General features: G+C 36.1%; 2 protein-coding genes across 2 annotated transcripts; one reads left to right on the top strand and one right to left on the bottom strand.

Annotated features, from left to right (window-relative positions):
• The first annotated feature begins 8,052 nt into the window (after positions 1–8,052).
• On the top strand, positions 8,053–12,220 carry LOC104760878 (uncharacterized). Its single transcript, XM_010483870.3, has 17 exons — positions 8,053–8,649; positions 8,900–8,994; positions 9,145–9,264; positions 9,352–9,441; positions 9,532–9,647; positions 9,766–9,865; positions 10,051–10,122; positions 10,200–10,247; positions 10,330–10,407; positions 10,483–10,602; positions 10,711–10,816; positions 10,908–11,071; positions 11,189–11,323; positions 11,468–11,598; positions 11,683–11,745; positions 11,843–11,921; positions 12,010–12,220. The coding sequence occupies exons 1-17, from the start codon at positions 8,274–8,276 to the stop codon at positions 12,055–12,057; spliced, it is 1,941 nt and encodes a 646-aa protein (XP_010482172.1). The 5' UTR covers positions 8,053–8,273; the 3' UTR covers positions 12,058–12,220.
• Positions 12,221–13,377: 1,157 nt separating this feature from the next.
• LOC104763252 (hAT transposon superfamily protein) lies at positions 13,378–14,751 on the bottom strand. The gene has a single exon (XM_010486651.2). It carries the CDS (start codon positions 14,749–14,751, stop codon positions 13,426–13,428), a length of 1,326 nt encoding a protein of 441 aa, XP_010484953.2. The 3' UTR covers positions 13,378–13,425.
• Positions 14,752–15,295: the final 544 nt, after the last annotated feature.

Genomic DNA, 15,295 nt, shown 5'->3' on the forward strand with positions numbered 1-15,295 from the left:
TCGAGGACGAAACTTTTTCAAGAGGAGGGGTATGATATGATCATGAGACCATCCAAGAAGATCCTTGAGCCTTGTTCAACACGAACAAATTTGAAGATCAATTCTTCCAGCCAAACAACCATTTGCAATACATTCCATTAGTCAAAGGAGGTTAATCTAGTTGTTCACTTGAAGAGTTTTAGGTCCAACTGGTTTAAGAGCTTCCAGAATTATGTATGGCAACCAGGTGTTGTTTCTACTAAGCCTAAGGTGAAGAAATCGTACAGCCCATGTTGTTTCTCATCAGCAAGTTGGATCAAAGAGTCAAAGAGAGAAAAGATCAAGGAAACTCTTAATGGGTCAATTCAAGAGCTTATGGTCAAAGAGAGCATTGGAAAAACTATTGGGTATGATACCTATCAATTCCACCCCACTTTGAGCCTAATTCATGTCCAAGAAAGCCCAGAATAATCACTTTGTTTTGTGGTCAAAGAGGGATGACGAAAATGGAGTTCAACTCACCTTGGGAAGGACACCTTGGGAAGACAAACTTCAAAGGGTTGAATCTTCATTCAACTATCTATTTTTATTGTGTTTTAGTTTCAAGAATAATACTTGGCTTTGTGACCAAGTTTTCTATCTCTATATAAACTCATGTAATCTCATTTGAGAATAATCAACCAATTTTCCTTTTCATTTTAGAGTCTATCTCTTTGTTCTTTGTCTAGAACATTTCTTTGTTTCTTGGTGTGTAATATCCAAGCAACAACCTCCTTTTGCTGGACTAGTGTGTCATATCTAGCAGTGATTGGAGTTGGGAATATCAGCAGCCTTCCGCAACTGCTGTGCGACCCCTCAATCCATCAAATCTCCCTTGTTGCACCTTGCACCTTGGCAAATTTCTATCCTTTTTAGTCCGGCTGAGTGATCCTCGAATTTTAGGCGTATCACCAAGTCAAAACCAGGATCATACATAAGTCTCACAAAGACTCAATAACTACGAATATCATCAAACATACAAAGGAATCAACCACACAACACATAAACACGAAAATCAGAGAATCTCAAGCTTAAATAAAACATGGTCATGCACTAACCTTTGCAACAAGAAGATTCTGACCAACAAACGACGAGAAGTAGCCCTGGGCATTCGGGTACCCGTTCGGGTTTGGGTCGGGTATTTCGGATTTTTGGGTATTTCGGTAAAAGGGTTCTAGACCTATTCGGGTATTTTTAGTATTCGGTCGGGTTTGGGTAAACACCCATCGGGTTTGGGTCGGGTTCGGGTACCCGATTTCAATCCGAAATTAAGTAAACCAAACTCAATTTCATTCAATAATCAGGAATTAGTGGTTTGATGAAAGTTGTACATATAATATATAAATACTAGAGGTTTTATAATTAATCAAAGATATTAAAGTGGCAAAATAGTTAGAATGCACCCTTTAAATGCTTTAGGTCATGGGTTCAAATCTCACTAATGACTATTTTTGCACTTAATTTATACATGTTTGGGTTAACTCGGGTACCCGTTCGGATATCGGATAATACCCGATCGGGTTCGGGTACCCGATTTCAATAAATCTTAGACCCATTCGGGTATTTTAAAATTTCGGATCGGGTTCGGGTCGGGTTTTCATGTTCGGGTATTTTGCCCAGGCCTAACGAGAAGACACTCCTAGCAAGATTCTATCACGATCCTAGCCTCAGATCTTCACTCCACAGGAAGAATCTCTCAAGAACATACACCAAAATCTCGAAAACTCTCAAGAACAACTATTATCCTTTTCTAAACTCTCTGGGAACGACAATAGAGGCTAAAACTCTCAAATTCATCAATTGTTCCATTTTTAAACTGGACCTTAAGGTTTTCCTAAGTAAACCGCATTAAACCGATGACTTAAACTGAAATCGGCCAAACCACATATGCTTGTGTCAATCGGCACACATCCTTTAACCATCCGATTTTGTTCGCGGATTTTACATCCTTTAACCATCGGCTAGCTCTCTGGTAGAGAAAGGCTTATTAAATGAGTTGTCTCTGGGAATTCTATTTCAGTATGGAATAACCCAGCTCAGTTCCCGAGAACAGCCTTAAATCATGGATCTTCTCAAAATCCTTCACTACCTCTCTGGTAAATAAAGGCTTAATAAATGAGTTGTCTCTGGAAATTCCATTTCAGTATGGAATAACCCCTGGATACCAGCTCAATTCCCGAGAACAGCCTTAAATCATGGATCTTCTCAAGATCCTTCGTTACAAGTTAATATTTTGGTAGATGAGCTGACAAATTCATGGAACGTTGCTCTGCTTAATTATACCTTTGATCCCGAAGATGTTGTTTTTATTTCTGCCTTACCTTTGGGAGATCCTTCCAAACCAGACGCTTTGGGGTAGCATTTTACTATGTCAGGTAAATACACGGTTAAGTCGCTTTGGGCTGGCATTGTAACATCCGCGAACCAAAATGTGCATCTTGGGGGTGTGTGTCAATCGACACTAGGGGTGTTGATCGACACCAGCAATTTCTAGTTCGACCAGATTATTTTAATTCGTGATTTTGGGTATGTTTGATTTAATTGGGTTGCCCAAACCACGGATATAAGCGAAGAAGCAACCCAAGTCGAGAGTTTTTGGTGTATTGGTGGCCGCTTAAAAAAGAAACAAAGAGAAAAGAGAGAAGAATGAGTTGAAAGGTTTTTGGCTTGTTCTTGGTGAGATCTGTTGCTGTGGAAGGGTGTGATGTGCTGGGAACGAAGGAGAAGCTTCTTAAGGTGTTAATTCCATCGTTTTTGAGCCAAATATTCCTGAAAAAGAGGTGAGTGCTTGACCATGGCAGATCTAAGCCTGAGATCTCTTTTGTTTGGCTTGATCTATGTTGTTTGTGGTGTTTTTCTTGTTTGGGTTGGTTTTGTTATGGTTTCTATAGGTTCCTGAAGCTTTTGGGAGAGTTTGGGACAGAATGGAAACGAATAGAATCGAAGATTTGATGATCGGCTTCAAGCAGAATGTGTTTGCGGAGTCGGTGTTGATCGATACCAGGTGGGTCTTTCCCAGATTCCTTCACTCCCTGGTTTTTTTCCGATGTCTTCTTTATATGCTAATATGAATCACTTCTTTTGGAGATTACCAACTGTATTTTATGGCTTATCTTTCCCTTGGATTATATGGTATATTTGGAAAGCCCAACGGAAAGATTTTTGAAAATACTAATATTAATGCTCTCGAGGTGCTCCGCATGGCGGAGGCTAAGGCGAAAGCTTGGCAATTAGCCCAGTTAGAAGCTTCATCGAATCCTCCTGGATCTGTGGAAGTTGATCTTCTGCAAAGGGTAAGCTTGTAAATTTACGCTGGAATCTCTCCCCTCTACACGCTGAAGTTAAAGCTTGCGTCTGGGCTATGCGGTGTATGATTGGCATCGACAATCATGATGTAGCTTTCCTTACTGACTGTTCGGATTTGGTGGAGATGGTGTCTTCACCTTCAGAGTGGCCAGCCTTTTCTGTCTACCTTGAGGATATTGTAATCGACAGAGAGGAGTTTTCAACCTTCTCACTTTCTCTTATTCCACGTAGTGCAAATGCAAAAAATGGATTTATCGGCACGACGTGTTCGTACCATACCGCATTATGTTTGTAAACAATGTTCCCTCAAATTGGGTCTTTTGAGCTAATCTATTAAAGTTGTTGACATATATAAAAAAAACAGTAACATAATAATTAAATTCATTAACAATCCTAGATTATTTTGTTTTAGTTGCATTACAAAAAACTTTTTCTTACTTTCTAAAATTATGTATCTAAGAATCCCACATTTATTAATATTTTAAATGACTTTTTACAAACACAACCTAATAACACTAAAGGGGTATTCAAACTAGTATATTTAGTGATTTGTAAAAAAATCTACAATGGGACGTATTCAGTCCAACATTTTAAGTGATTCATATAAAATTAAGAAATCATATTATTCAATCATAGATTTTAAAAAGTTTTTTGAAATTCAATGTTATTGAACTAGTGATTTGAAAATCTAGTTTAAGATCCAGTTTTTATTATATTAGGGATTCTGGAAAATTATAGAAGATTTTTTAAAATAAAAATACATAAATCAAAATCTCATGATTTTAGTGAGATTTGAAAGAATTTTATAATAAATCATATAAAAACTCAAATAATTTCACATACTAAGTTCATTACACCCCACCTCCCAAATCCTATGTTATTCAATCAAGGATTTTGTAATCATGTGTTACAAACCTAATGATTTTAAAACCTATCTTAAAATCTACTGTTACTGAAAGCAGTATGTGGATTTGTATTTTAATGATTTTGAAGAATTTGAAATAGTTTTCTTAATTAAAAATACAGAAATCCAAATCACTTAGTTTTAGGTGGAGTTTTCAAGGATGTTACAATAAATCATATCAATTTGCATATATCATCAAAATCATATAGAAACTTAAATCAAATTTTTTGTTTCCAACCAATGGGCCACAACAGGCAGACCCATTAGCCAAATCCCTATAGAGCGGGACTCGATCCCTGGTGTGATGATGTCTTCTACATTGGACATATCATTGGCCACTGCACTAAAGTCATTTCACAAACTTAACTCACTTAACGGTCCAATTATTTAATAAAAACATATATTAGTAGAAAATTAAAGAGTGTGTGGTAGATTAGAAACTAATATTTGGATCATCAACATATACAAAACATGGACAAAATGGCCTCTTTGGGTAATAAATACTGGTATTAGTGTAAAATTAAGGAGTGTGTGGTAGATTAGAAACTAAATTCGGTTTGATGGTATATATGAGCTTTTCTCAATAAATAATATATTATCTAAAGAAAATTACTCAAATAATTATTCTTACAAAAGGAAAAACAACTTATAAATAATATATTATCTAAAGAAAACTACTCAAATAATTATTACTCCATCTGTTTCATAATATAAGATGTGTTAAAGCAGTTATTTTGTTTCATAATAAATGATGTTTTCAACTTTCTATGTAATTTTTAGATTACTTGAATACTTTTTATTATGCAGTCTTATTTATGATTGGTTGAACTTTTTAAAAGTATATATTTCTTAATCTACGTATTTTTACTTAAAACATCCTATGTTTTAAAATGGATGGAGATTACGAAATATACTAATTTTTAGCTCACTAAATAATAAACGTAACTAGGTAAAAACTCATACTATGTGTAGAATAAATTAATCTAAATAAAATTATAATGAGTAAAGTTATAGTTATAAAACCAATATCCGTTTGTGTCAAACATAACATGTAACTAAAGTATTTTTATTCAAATATTTGTTTTTGAATGTGGTAGAAAAAATATTGATAAAATGTTTCTAAAGACTAGTAAATTTTGAAAATACAATTAATGCACAGAACAACGTGGATAGATGAAAACAATAGTCTAAGCCTAAAATAGTGTCATTTTAGCTTTAGATACAATTATGAAAGAATTACTCAGATATACTACAAAAGTTGGTTTATTACTGATATCTAAAAATTTACTAAAAATATCTCATATGTTTAGGGCTTTGGGTATAATTACAATTTACCTCTTGGGTTTTTTTTTCGGTTTTTGATTAAAAATAATTAAATAATACACATCATTAAATTAAAATACACATCATCTTCCATAATCCCCGTCACTAGATTGTTTTTTTTCCGGAATCGACAGTTTTTTTTCTTGTTTATTTCAAAAAAGAGGGATACTCAAAGGGTTACTATTCACAACCCAAGAAAAAAAACTCTCTTTCTCGTCGCCGAACCCCAGTTCCGCTGGTGATACTCTGTCTTTCTCTACTCTCTTGCCGTCCTCGCTTGATACCCTCTCTCGCTCTCTCTCTTTCTCTCTCTTTGTCATCGCTGTCTTGTTCGTTTCCGTCTAAGCTGCCCTCGTTTTAGAGTTTCGGTATGTGACGGCTGAGTTATAGTATTTACGGAAAAAAAGATCTCGTCAATTCATATGACTGCTGAGTTATAATGGTTTGTGGCTGATTTATCACAAGAACAATAGTGGAAGGAACGACGTTTCGTATTTCCGGAGAAGATGACATGGAATGCTGACATGGATGATGTGTCTGATGTGGCAAGTCATCCACCAAACAAACATGTAAATCAGCCTAATTAAATCAGCCATCAAAAAAATTATAACTCAGCCGCAACATGAATACTATTACAAAATTAAAAAAACAAAAAAATGGCTGCAAAATTCAGCCGCTTAATGTCATAACTCAGCCATATCGTTTAACAAGTCAGCCATAACTGAATGATATTCTAGTAATTAATCTTTTGCTAGTAAGCGAGCCGTAAAATGGTCGAGTTGTTCGATAAGTCAGCTTATGACGGCTAAATTATAGTGTTTAACCATAACTCTAATGATATCTCATAAGTCAGCCGTTGTTCATAACTCAGCCAGCTGGAAAATGTTATTTCAGCCGTGTCTTAGTGATAACTCAGCCAAAATTTTGACAACCCAATCATCGGGTGTAACTCAGCCAGATTTCTTTAAGTCAGTCGTAACGTTTAGCTGAGTTATGCTCTAAGTCAGTCGTCCGCTCTTACTCAAATGTTTTTTCCATAAATCAGCTGCAACATACTGTAACTCAGCCGTCATTACCTCTGTAACACGATATAACTGAATTATTTAATACACGTCAGCGATTTCTGACGTGACGTCTGATGTGGAAATTGTTTTTTTTGTAATTACGTTTTTTTCTTTAACATAAAACAACAACACGCTAGATATTTTGAAAATATCTAAAATATCCTATTAATAAAATTTTTTATCTATTCTGATAATATTATCTAATTTGGAATACATATAAATACATCTTTCTATAATTATCATAAAAATAAAAAAGGCTACCCATTTATGTTTGTTTAGACTTTAGACTAAAACGTTTAGTTATCAAACTTAAATGGACCAGCCTTTTTATACTCGTTTATTATACATGTTGTTAGATGAGTCCATATCAAAATCTTATTTTGTAGGTCAAAACAGTATATCTTTCCCAATTCGACGACTTTGACTTCGAAAACATACTTTTTTTCTTTCATCTCCACTTTCTTGTAAATTACAGAATTCGACTTCACGTAAATTACTTTTGGCGTGAACTTAGGTTAATAATCCCTCTCTAATGCATTCTACATAGCAAGAGAAGATTCAGTCTTCATCACCTTGTGAAGAACTTAACCCACCGTCATGCTTAGCAAATTCTTGTTTGTCTTTCTCGTGCTTTGTAGGATCTTTATTTTTTAGATAACTTTAGATTTGTGGGTATGTAATAGTTCTTATCATCTACCATTAAAACTGAATCTAATCCCACAATCTCTAGTTGACACAATATCTTATATTTTCTAGATATCAAAATCACTCTTTGCATCAAATTCCTCCAATTTAATACGACTTTCAACCTTATGCACGAGATCATATGATATTTGATCTCCTCAATAATGCTAACAAGGTGTTTTTTGTCCATCTTAAATATGACGTAAACTTGCTTTTGTTTTCTATAGACAATCAATCATAAATTACACCATACTCAAACGTGGATTAATATAGTGTTGCCAATCAAGGAACTGGTTCACAGATCGCAGGTCAGATCACGTATTACAGATGATGAGCGTAAGAGGAGATTTTAAGCTTACATCCACATAAGAAATCAAGCAGGAAACTATTCAAAACGTTATAAAAACTTGTCGAGTGAATCTGCTTTATTATTGGATTTTTACAACATTTTTGAAGCCCACCAACATTATCTACAACAAAAGAAATTTCAAAAAAAAAAAACGAACGTCAAAATTTGAGACTATTTTTGGCAGTAAATAAGAACCAAAATACTCACACCCCAGAATCTTTAGAACCTGTCACGTTTAATGTAAAGTTACACACGTATGGAATTCAGCCAAGCCTAATTGATAATATATTCCTAAAGAAATAGTCAAGTTCCAAATTTATTATTGTCAAAATATTCAAAAGTAATTTATTATTGTCAAAATGTTCAAAAGTAATTTCATGAGTATTTTTTTAATCTGGTTTTGTAAATTAATATTTCATGAAATAAGAAAATGAGAGGAAGAGATTTTATCGGCGCTATTCATGCGAATAGATTCTGATACCAAATTTGGATTGTGTCGTGTCCTTTTTTATCCGAGAGGATCAACATCTCTCCCTCTCACACTCATCTACAAAAAGTTAAAAACATCACGCCATTTTACGAATTCAAACGTCAATGTTCTGTCGTTTTTTCTTGAGTTTAGGAGATGCCTAATTTCTCAGTTAACGTTCCCCAACTCTCATCCCTTTACAGGACACCAAAAGTGAAACGAGTAGCCACGACGAGAATGAATCTATGTGCCGATCAAGTGTTCGACAAAATGCTTCTGTGGAGAGATATGACAACGAAGATGAAGTTTCCTTCTTTTCCTGCTGCGGAATTGTCTGATTTCAGGAGAAGTAACAAGAGGAGATCTAGTAGAAGGATGGTTAGTTGCAGAGCCGCCGGAGCTGACGGTGGACGCGTGGCTGTTGGTGACGACGTTTTCTCGGTTACTACTTCGTCCAAGTATGAAGTTGACTACCTGGGTCAGAGCACTAAGGGAGATTTGAACCTCAAACTTGACCCACTTCAGTCCTTTGGTATACAATCTTCCATCATCTTTTGCTAGTTTTCAAAAATTCAATTTGGGTTTTTAGTGAAAAGTTTGAATAAAGATTTGGTCTTTAGTTAAGGGAACTTGATTTTGGTTGGTGTTTGTTGATTGAGATGAATAAGAGTTAAAAAGGTCGAACCTTTGTTGTGTCTGTCACGTTGTACGAGTAGAAAGCTTACATTTTTCTGTTATGCAGTCTCATGATTAGAAAATGTAACTGTGATGTATCCATGTAGGAGATGGGCAAGCTACATTGGAAGGTCCAATTGAGGAGGTAGCGAGAACAGAGGCTCAAGCCGCTGAAAACCTGATTAGAGAGTTGGGTATCCAAGTTCGTTATCTAATCCTTATAATGTTGTGTTGTACTTTTTTTTACTGTATTTGGAGTTTGAGGAGCACTGTTGTTTTTAAAGACATAAATGTACCGAGTTCTTTGTGTCTGCTTTCTGGTGTCTCAAAATTTTAATGTTTGATATTGTAGGGTCCTTTCTCTGCGCAACACTCTCCTCGTGGTATATTTTGTAGTCGTACCTTGAATCTACGGTCCATTAGTGCAATTGGATATGATATGGATTATACTTTGATGCACTACAATGTCATGGTGAGTTCTTTTTTAATTGTTCATAAGTAGGAAAGATGTATTTAGAAAAGAAACTCGTAACTGACGCCAGTGTATGGTCTTGTTTAGGCTTGGGAAGGAAAAGCTTATGACTATTGCATGGAGAATCTAAAGAGCATGGGTTTCCCTGTTGATGGACTTGCTTTTGATCCGGAATTGGTGATGTGTTTATTCTTGTGATAGTTGAAAGGTTCTACATTGTAGTATTCTCTCTGTACTGAGACCAAAATATGTCTTCCCTTATTATAGGTTATCAGGGGTCTCATGATTGACAAAGAGAAAGGTAATTTGGTCAAGGCCGATAGATTTGGGTATGTGAAGAGAGCCATGCACGGTACAAAGATGTTATCAAATAAAGCTGTCAGGTATATTTGGCTTTTTAACACCGTTGGTAACGTGAAATATAAAAAAAGACAGTTTCAGAGTCCTTGTTCTTTATTTGAAGGAAGTCTCATTCTCTTATTGTCTTTGTTTGTATGAAAGTGAGATCTATGGAAGGGAGTTAGTTGACCTGCGGAACCAGAGTCGATGGGAGTTTCTCAATACATTTTTTTCTGTTTCAGAGGCTCTGGCTTATGCACAGGTACGTTCTTTTCTTACAAATAATGGTTGCTGAATAACTCCCACTTAATTGTGACATGATTTACTTTCTTGATTCATAGTGCATATTCATATTCGTTTCTCAATGCTTCTTCACCGCCAAGAATGTCGCTTGTAAAACTTTCCTCACGGGTTTCTGCTGAGTAATTATAATTCAAACTATTTCAGATGGTGGATAGATTGGATGATGGATGTATTTCGGCAGATCTTGGCACGCTTGACTATAAAGGACTTTACAAGGTTTTGTGTTTCATAGCACCTAAATTTCATTAAACTGAAAGGTTTGCGTATTCTTTATCTCTAATTAATGTTTTCAGGCTGTTGCAAAAGCTCTTTTCAGAGCACATGTTGAAGGACAACTCAAGGTTGATTAGTTTGTCCATCCTTGAATCATTTTCTTAAAAATCAGTTTTCTCAGGCCCATTGTGAATGACAGTTTCTTTGCAGAGTGAGATCATGTCCAAGCCAGAACTATTTGTAGAGCCAGACCCAGAATTACCTTTAGCTCTTTTAGATCAAAAGGAGGTAATGTTTCAGTTTTCACACAAGATATATAATCATGATGGTTTTAGTTGTTAATATCGTCCTGTTCGCTCATAGGCTGGTAAAAAGCTCTTGCTTATCACAAACTCGGATTATCACTACACAGACAAAATGATGAAGCACTCATTTAACAAATTCCTTCCCAATGACATGGACTGGCGAGATCTTTTTGACATGGTGAGCAAACACAAATTTGTTTTCGCATTTAGAATTGTAAAGCAGTTGTTTTTCCAGAGACTAGTTTGCATTAGAATTTCCTACTTTTACATTCATGTTTCTACGTAGGTTATAGTTTCTGCTAGGAAGCCAGAGTTCTTCCAGATGTCACACCCTCTGTACGAGGTTGTGACTGGAGAGGGTTTGATGCGTCCATGCTTCAAGGCTGAAACAGGTTATTTCTCATTGTTTCTACTGAATGTAAGTAGATAATTTTGCTGTGGAAAAATTCTTAACTTTTTTCTCTCACTTCTTATCTCCCCTAGGAGGTTTGTACTCGGGAGGAAGTGCTCAAATGATAGAGAGTTCACTAAACGTTCATGGAGATGAGATTTTGTATGTTGGTGACCACATCTACACTGATGTCAGTGTATCCAAAGTCCATCTCAGGTGGCGAACTGCACTGATTTGCCGTGAACTGGAAGAAGAGGTTTGGATAATTGCTATGAACTACAATCAATAGATGACAGAGGTTGGAGGGCTTTCGCCTTTCATTCGTTAAAGTATTAGAAAAGAAAATAAAAGATTTGGTCTTGTTTCTTTACAGTATAAGGCTCTAATTGGCAGTCGTGGTCACCGAGAAGAGCTAATAGAGCTTATAAATCAAAAAGAGGTTGTTGGAGATCTATTTAACCAGCTCCGGCTTGCTCTTCAAAGACGAAGCAAAGGCCGTCCTGCTCAGGTTTGTTTATATATATCCTTACAAGATTCAGATTTCATGGTTTATATCTTGTGTTAGATACAGTGGGTAGTATGTTCAGCTATAAGATTAGAGTTTCGTGATGGAAGGTTCTCATGAAGTTGTCCCTTTATCTTTTCATCCTAGACACTCGCTGCTACCAACTTGGATGATCAAGAACTGACAGAGACCATGCAGAAGCTTCTTATTGTAATGCAAAGACTTGATGACAAGATTGGTCTAATGCTGGAATCAGACGGCGAGCTCTTCAACAAAAGGTAGAAAAACAAATCGTAGTTAGGTGAGTCGGGGAAACGTAGAAAAGGATCTGTCTGACCTATATTTCTTGGGCTGTTTTCCAGGTGGGGCTTCCTCTCACGCGCGGGTTTGTGGGATAAAAGCCACTTGATGAGACAAATCGAAAAGTATTTATTCCTCTTCTTTGCATTTCTGAGCAACTTGTAAGCTCAAACCAAGCACGCATTTTACATTCACTTACACTTCCCTCAAAAATGATTTCAGGTATGCTGATATATACACATCAAGAGTCTCCAACTTCCTCAACTACACACCTTTCATGTATTTCCGCTCACAAGAGCAGGTAAGGGGTTAAATCAGATTTATCATTATAGGTACAAACGAAGGTAGATGCTAATTAAACTCACTTATTTTGTTTCTCTCCTCTGCAGTCACTGGCTCACGATTCTCCGCTTCAGGATGCGGGTATGGAAAACTAGCGATTGTGCCCAAACTTGAGGCAACTCAGTTGTGTGTTGTAATATTTTCGGATGAAAAACTGTGGATAGAAATGTAACAATAGGCAATTCTTAAGCTCAAAGTGATGTATAAAATTTGTATTTCTAATATCTGAATTAAAGTTGAAGCTGGCCTTGGTTGGTACGTTGCTGTTGTTTTTCTTAATGTCTTATCTTGTACGTGTTTTTCAGTCTGACATTAGAAGCAGTTTGTGCAAATGACTATTTTTATATAAACGTTATGACCATGATTATGATGACCGTTATTTCCACCACGAGGTATCAGTTGAGTGACAATGGCCGATTCATCGTCATCACCTCTTAGGAGCTTTCAGGGTTTTGTTACATTCCCTGGTTAAATTGAGCGAACGCCACACTAAGTTATGAACATAATAATTTGAAAAGAAGTATTAGTTCCGAACAGGAATGTGACAAACTTTTTGGTACAGCAATTTGTTCATAAGAAAACAACAATTCCCCTATATTTGTTCGTCCATCTTTGACAACACCACAACATATGTTTAAATAACAAACATATAATGATATAAAGAACAATAGCATATGTATGTCTGTTTAATTTTGCTATGCGCATTAATTTGCGGCTAAAGCAGCTGTCGCGGAGACCAAAGGAGATGGATTGTAAAGGTCCGAGAAAGGGCGCTTCTGAACCCCGAAGATAAGGGTTAGTGGTTAGAGAAAAAAGAGTGTTTTTGTTTTTTTAGTCTGGTTAGATAGATTTAATTTTAGCTGTTTTTGAGATATGCTTGCTTAAAATATTATTGTTATTGCTCTCTTTTTAGGTGGTGTCCTCTCAAATCGATGGGAATGGTCGCAAGAACTTAGATGACATGATTTTTGACTATCTAAAGTAACCTGCTTGCACGTGAGTTTGAGTTTGCTTCACCTTGCACTACTTCGAATCAAAACTCAGTTAGCTTGCATGTAACTTTGAGTCTGCTGCGCACATTGCACCACCTAAAGTCGGTCTGATAATTGTTACTTGTTCATTGCAGTGCAAGACAATAGGGGATACACATTGATGAAATTGCTCAGCAATTGAAGATCCCAAAGAACAAGCTAGAGTATTCTCTTTTCTCCTTTCTCCTTATAACCTCTATGTCTCTTTACTGTCAAAGTTGTTGAGTTCATGAGTTTGCTTTGTTTTCTTTCTGGTGTATGTATAGGGGCGTTATCCAATCACTGAAAGGAGATGGTCTAATATAGTACTCGACAATCGATGAGTATCACTTCAAACACGTCAAGCTCTGATCTTATCTAAAAGTCATCTAGAGTTTGGTTAATCCGTAGATATAGAGTCATTAGTATTGTCTGGTGATTTGAGAGATGTTTTCAATATCTAGGACCTAGGATCACGTCTAGTTCAATTCTGAAACTCTGGTATTGTTGGATTGTTTCTTTGTTTCCTTCAAACATCATCTTTAAACTTTCTTCCTTCTCTACCAAACTTTGCAAAGTAAGAAATGCAGATGCAAATCTAGTTACTCCAGGCCTAACAATGTCTTTTCTCTTAGTAAATTTTCTCATCATGGACAAGGTCTGGTGATGAGCGTATATAAAAATGGTAAATGCCTTCGCCATTTTAATTGTTTCTTCAAACACAGGAAGTTTAGAAATGCCTTCCACCATGAGATTAATTGTATGCGTTGCACAAGAGGTCCAAAATATGGTGGGTCTCACCTCTTTTAACAACTTTGCAGCAGCCATGTTGTTAGTGGCATTGTCTGTTACTACTTGAACTACATGATCTCCACCTAATTTTTCGATGCACTCATTGACATACGCAAATATATATTCACCTGTATGGGAATCATCAGAGCAATCTTTAGAGGAGAGAAACATGGCACCTTCTTTGCAGTTGATACACAAATTCATGATTGATCTTCTTTTTCTGTCTGACCAAGAATCTGTCATAATGGAACAGCCGTTCACTTTCCACTCATCTTCTTGTTCTTTCATCAAACCTTTCACTCGATCAACCTCTTCCTTTAACAAAGGCTCCCTCAACTGATATTGACTAGGTGGAGTAACACCTGGTCCAAATTGTCCATCAGCCTCAAGCATTCTCTTAAAATCATCATTTGCAATAGCATTAAAAGGAATGCCATGAGAATACACCCATCTAGCAACATATTGATGCACCACATGTAATCTATCCTTTGCAATAACATTCTTGATATGCTGTTGTTGTTGTGTCAATATTGGACCTTTAGGAGTTTCAGGATTGATGCTTGAAGTAAATCTATCTATAGGACCAAGCATGCGAGCACTTTTGTTTGCTCCCATCCCTTCTACCTCAATAACTTCTTCATCCCCCTCTTGGTTTTCATCAATATTTACCGTCTTTCTAGTTTCCAGATCTGCCATTCGAACTCTTTTCTTCTTATTTTTTGCTTCTAGAATTGCTAACTTGCACTTTTCCTGGTATTCTTTTTTAGATTTTGGGCAAGGTGCAACATTCCCTTGTATTCTAGCAACATGTTGCTTCAGTCTATGTATTCCTCCAGAAAACTCCTTTCCACATAATTTGCATTTCATTTTGTCCAAATTTTTGGGATTTACCAACATTCCAAACTCCCAGCCAACATCATTTGATTTTCTCTGCAAATTTGTAGTCTCAGGAACTGTAGTAGAATCTGATGTTGATGACGAAGCCATTATCTATTTTGGAAAGAAACAAAACAATTAAACAAAAGAGTCACAACAACAAACTTGACAATTAAATATTCATACAGAATTATTATTACTAAACTACTAAACTAGTAAACTTAAGTGTCACGGTTCACGATCAACAGGAAGCACGTTCACATCATATTCCATCACCATAAGCACACTAAAATTCGACAATTTGATGACTAAATAATTAATTTTTAAAATATAATTAGAATCACAACTTGAACTTACACGAGAATTGTTTTTGGAGCACTAAGTATTGGAGATTGAGAAGCAGTTAGGATCGCTTTACGAGAACTTCAAAATCAAAGAAGATGAACAGTAGCTTCTATATTTGTGCGGCTTTTTTTCTCCATCTAGGTTAGCTCAAAACAACGCAGCTTAAATATTTCACTAAAAACCTTAAAACGGTGTCGTTAAATAAAGGGACTCTAAGCGGACTAAACCGATTTACCCCGCCTAATCGCCGTTCCACCCGCCATACTAAACCACCCGCCTAATACAACCGTTTACAGTGAAATCGGGACGG

This window comes from Camelina sativa, chromosome 18 (assembly GCF_030686135.1).
Source record: "Camelina sativa cultivar CO46 ecotype springtype chromosome 18, ASM3068613v1".
In the NCBI taxonomy this organism is placed as follows: Eukaryota; Viridiplantae; Streptophyta; class Magnoliopsida; order Brassicales; family Brassicaceae; genus Camelina; species Camelina sativa.

What these genes read in the sequence shown, in the direction of transcription:
- LOC104760878 (XM_010483870.3), top strand. Translation starts at nt 8,274, where the DNA reads ATGCCTAATTTCTCAGTTAACGTTCCCCAACTCTCATCCCTTTACAGG. An exon ending in TGACCCACTTCAGTCCTTTG is followed by an intron (nt 8,650 to 8,899) that starts GTATACAATCTT and finishes GTATCCATGTAG; the next exon opens with GAGATGGGCAAGCTACATTG. An exon ending in GGCGAGCTCTTCAACAAAAG is followed by an intron (nt 11,599 to 11,682) that starts GTAGAAAAACAA and finishes GCTGTTTTCCAG; the next exon opens with GTGGGGCTTCCTCTCACGCG.
- LOC104763252 (XM_010486651.2), bottom strand. Translation starts at nt 14,751, where the DNA reads ATGGCTTCGTCATCAACATCAGATTCTACTACAGTTCCTGAGACTACA.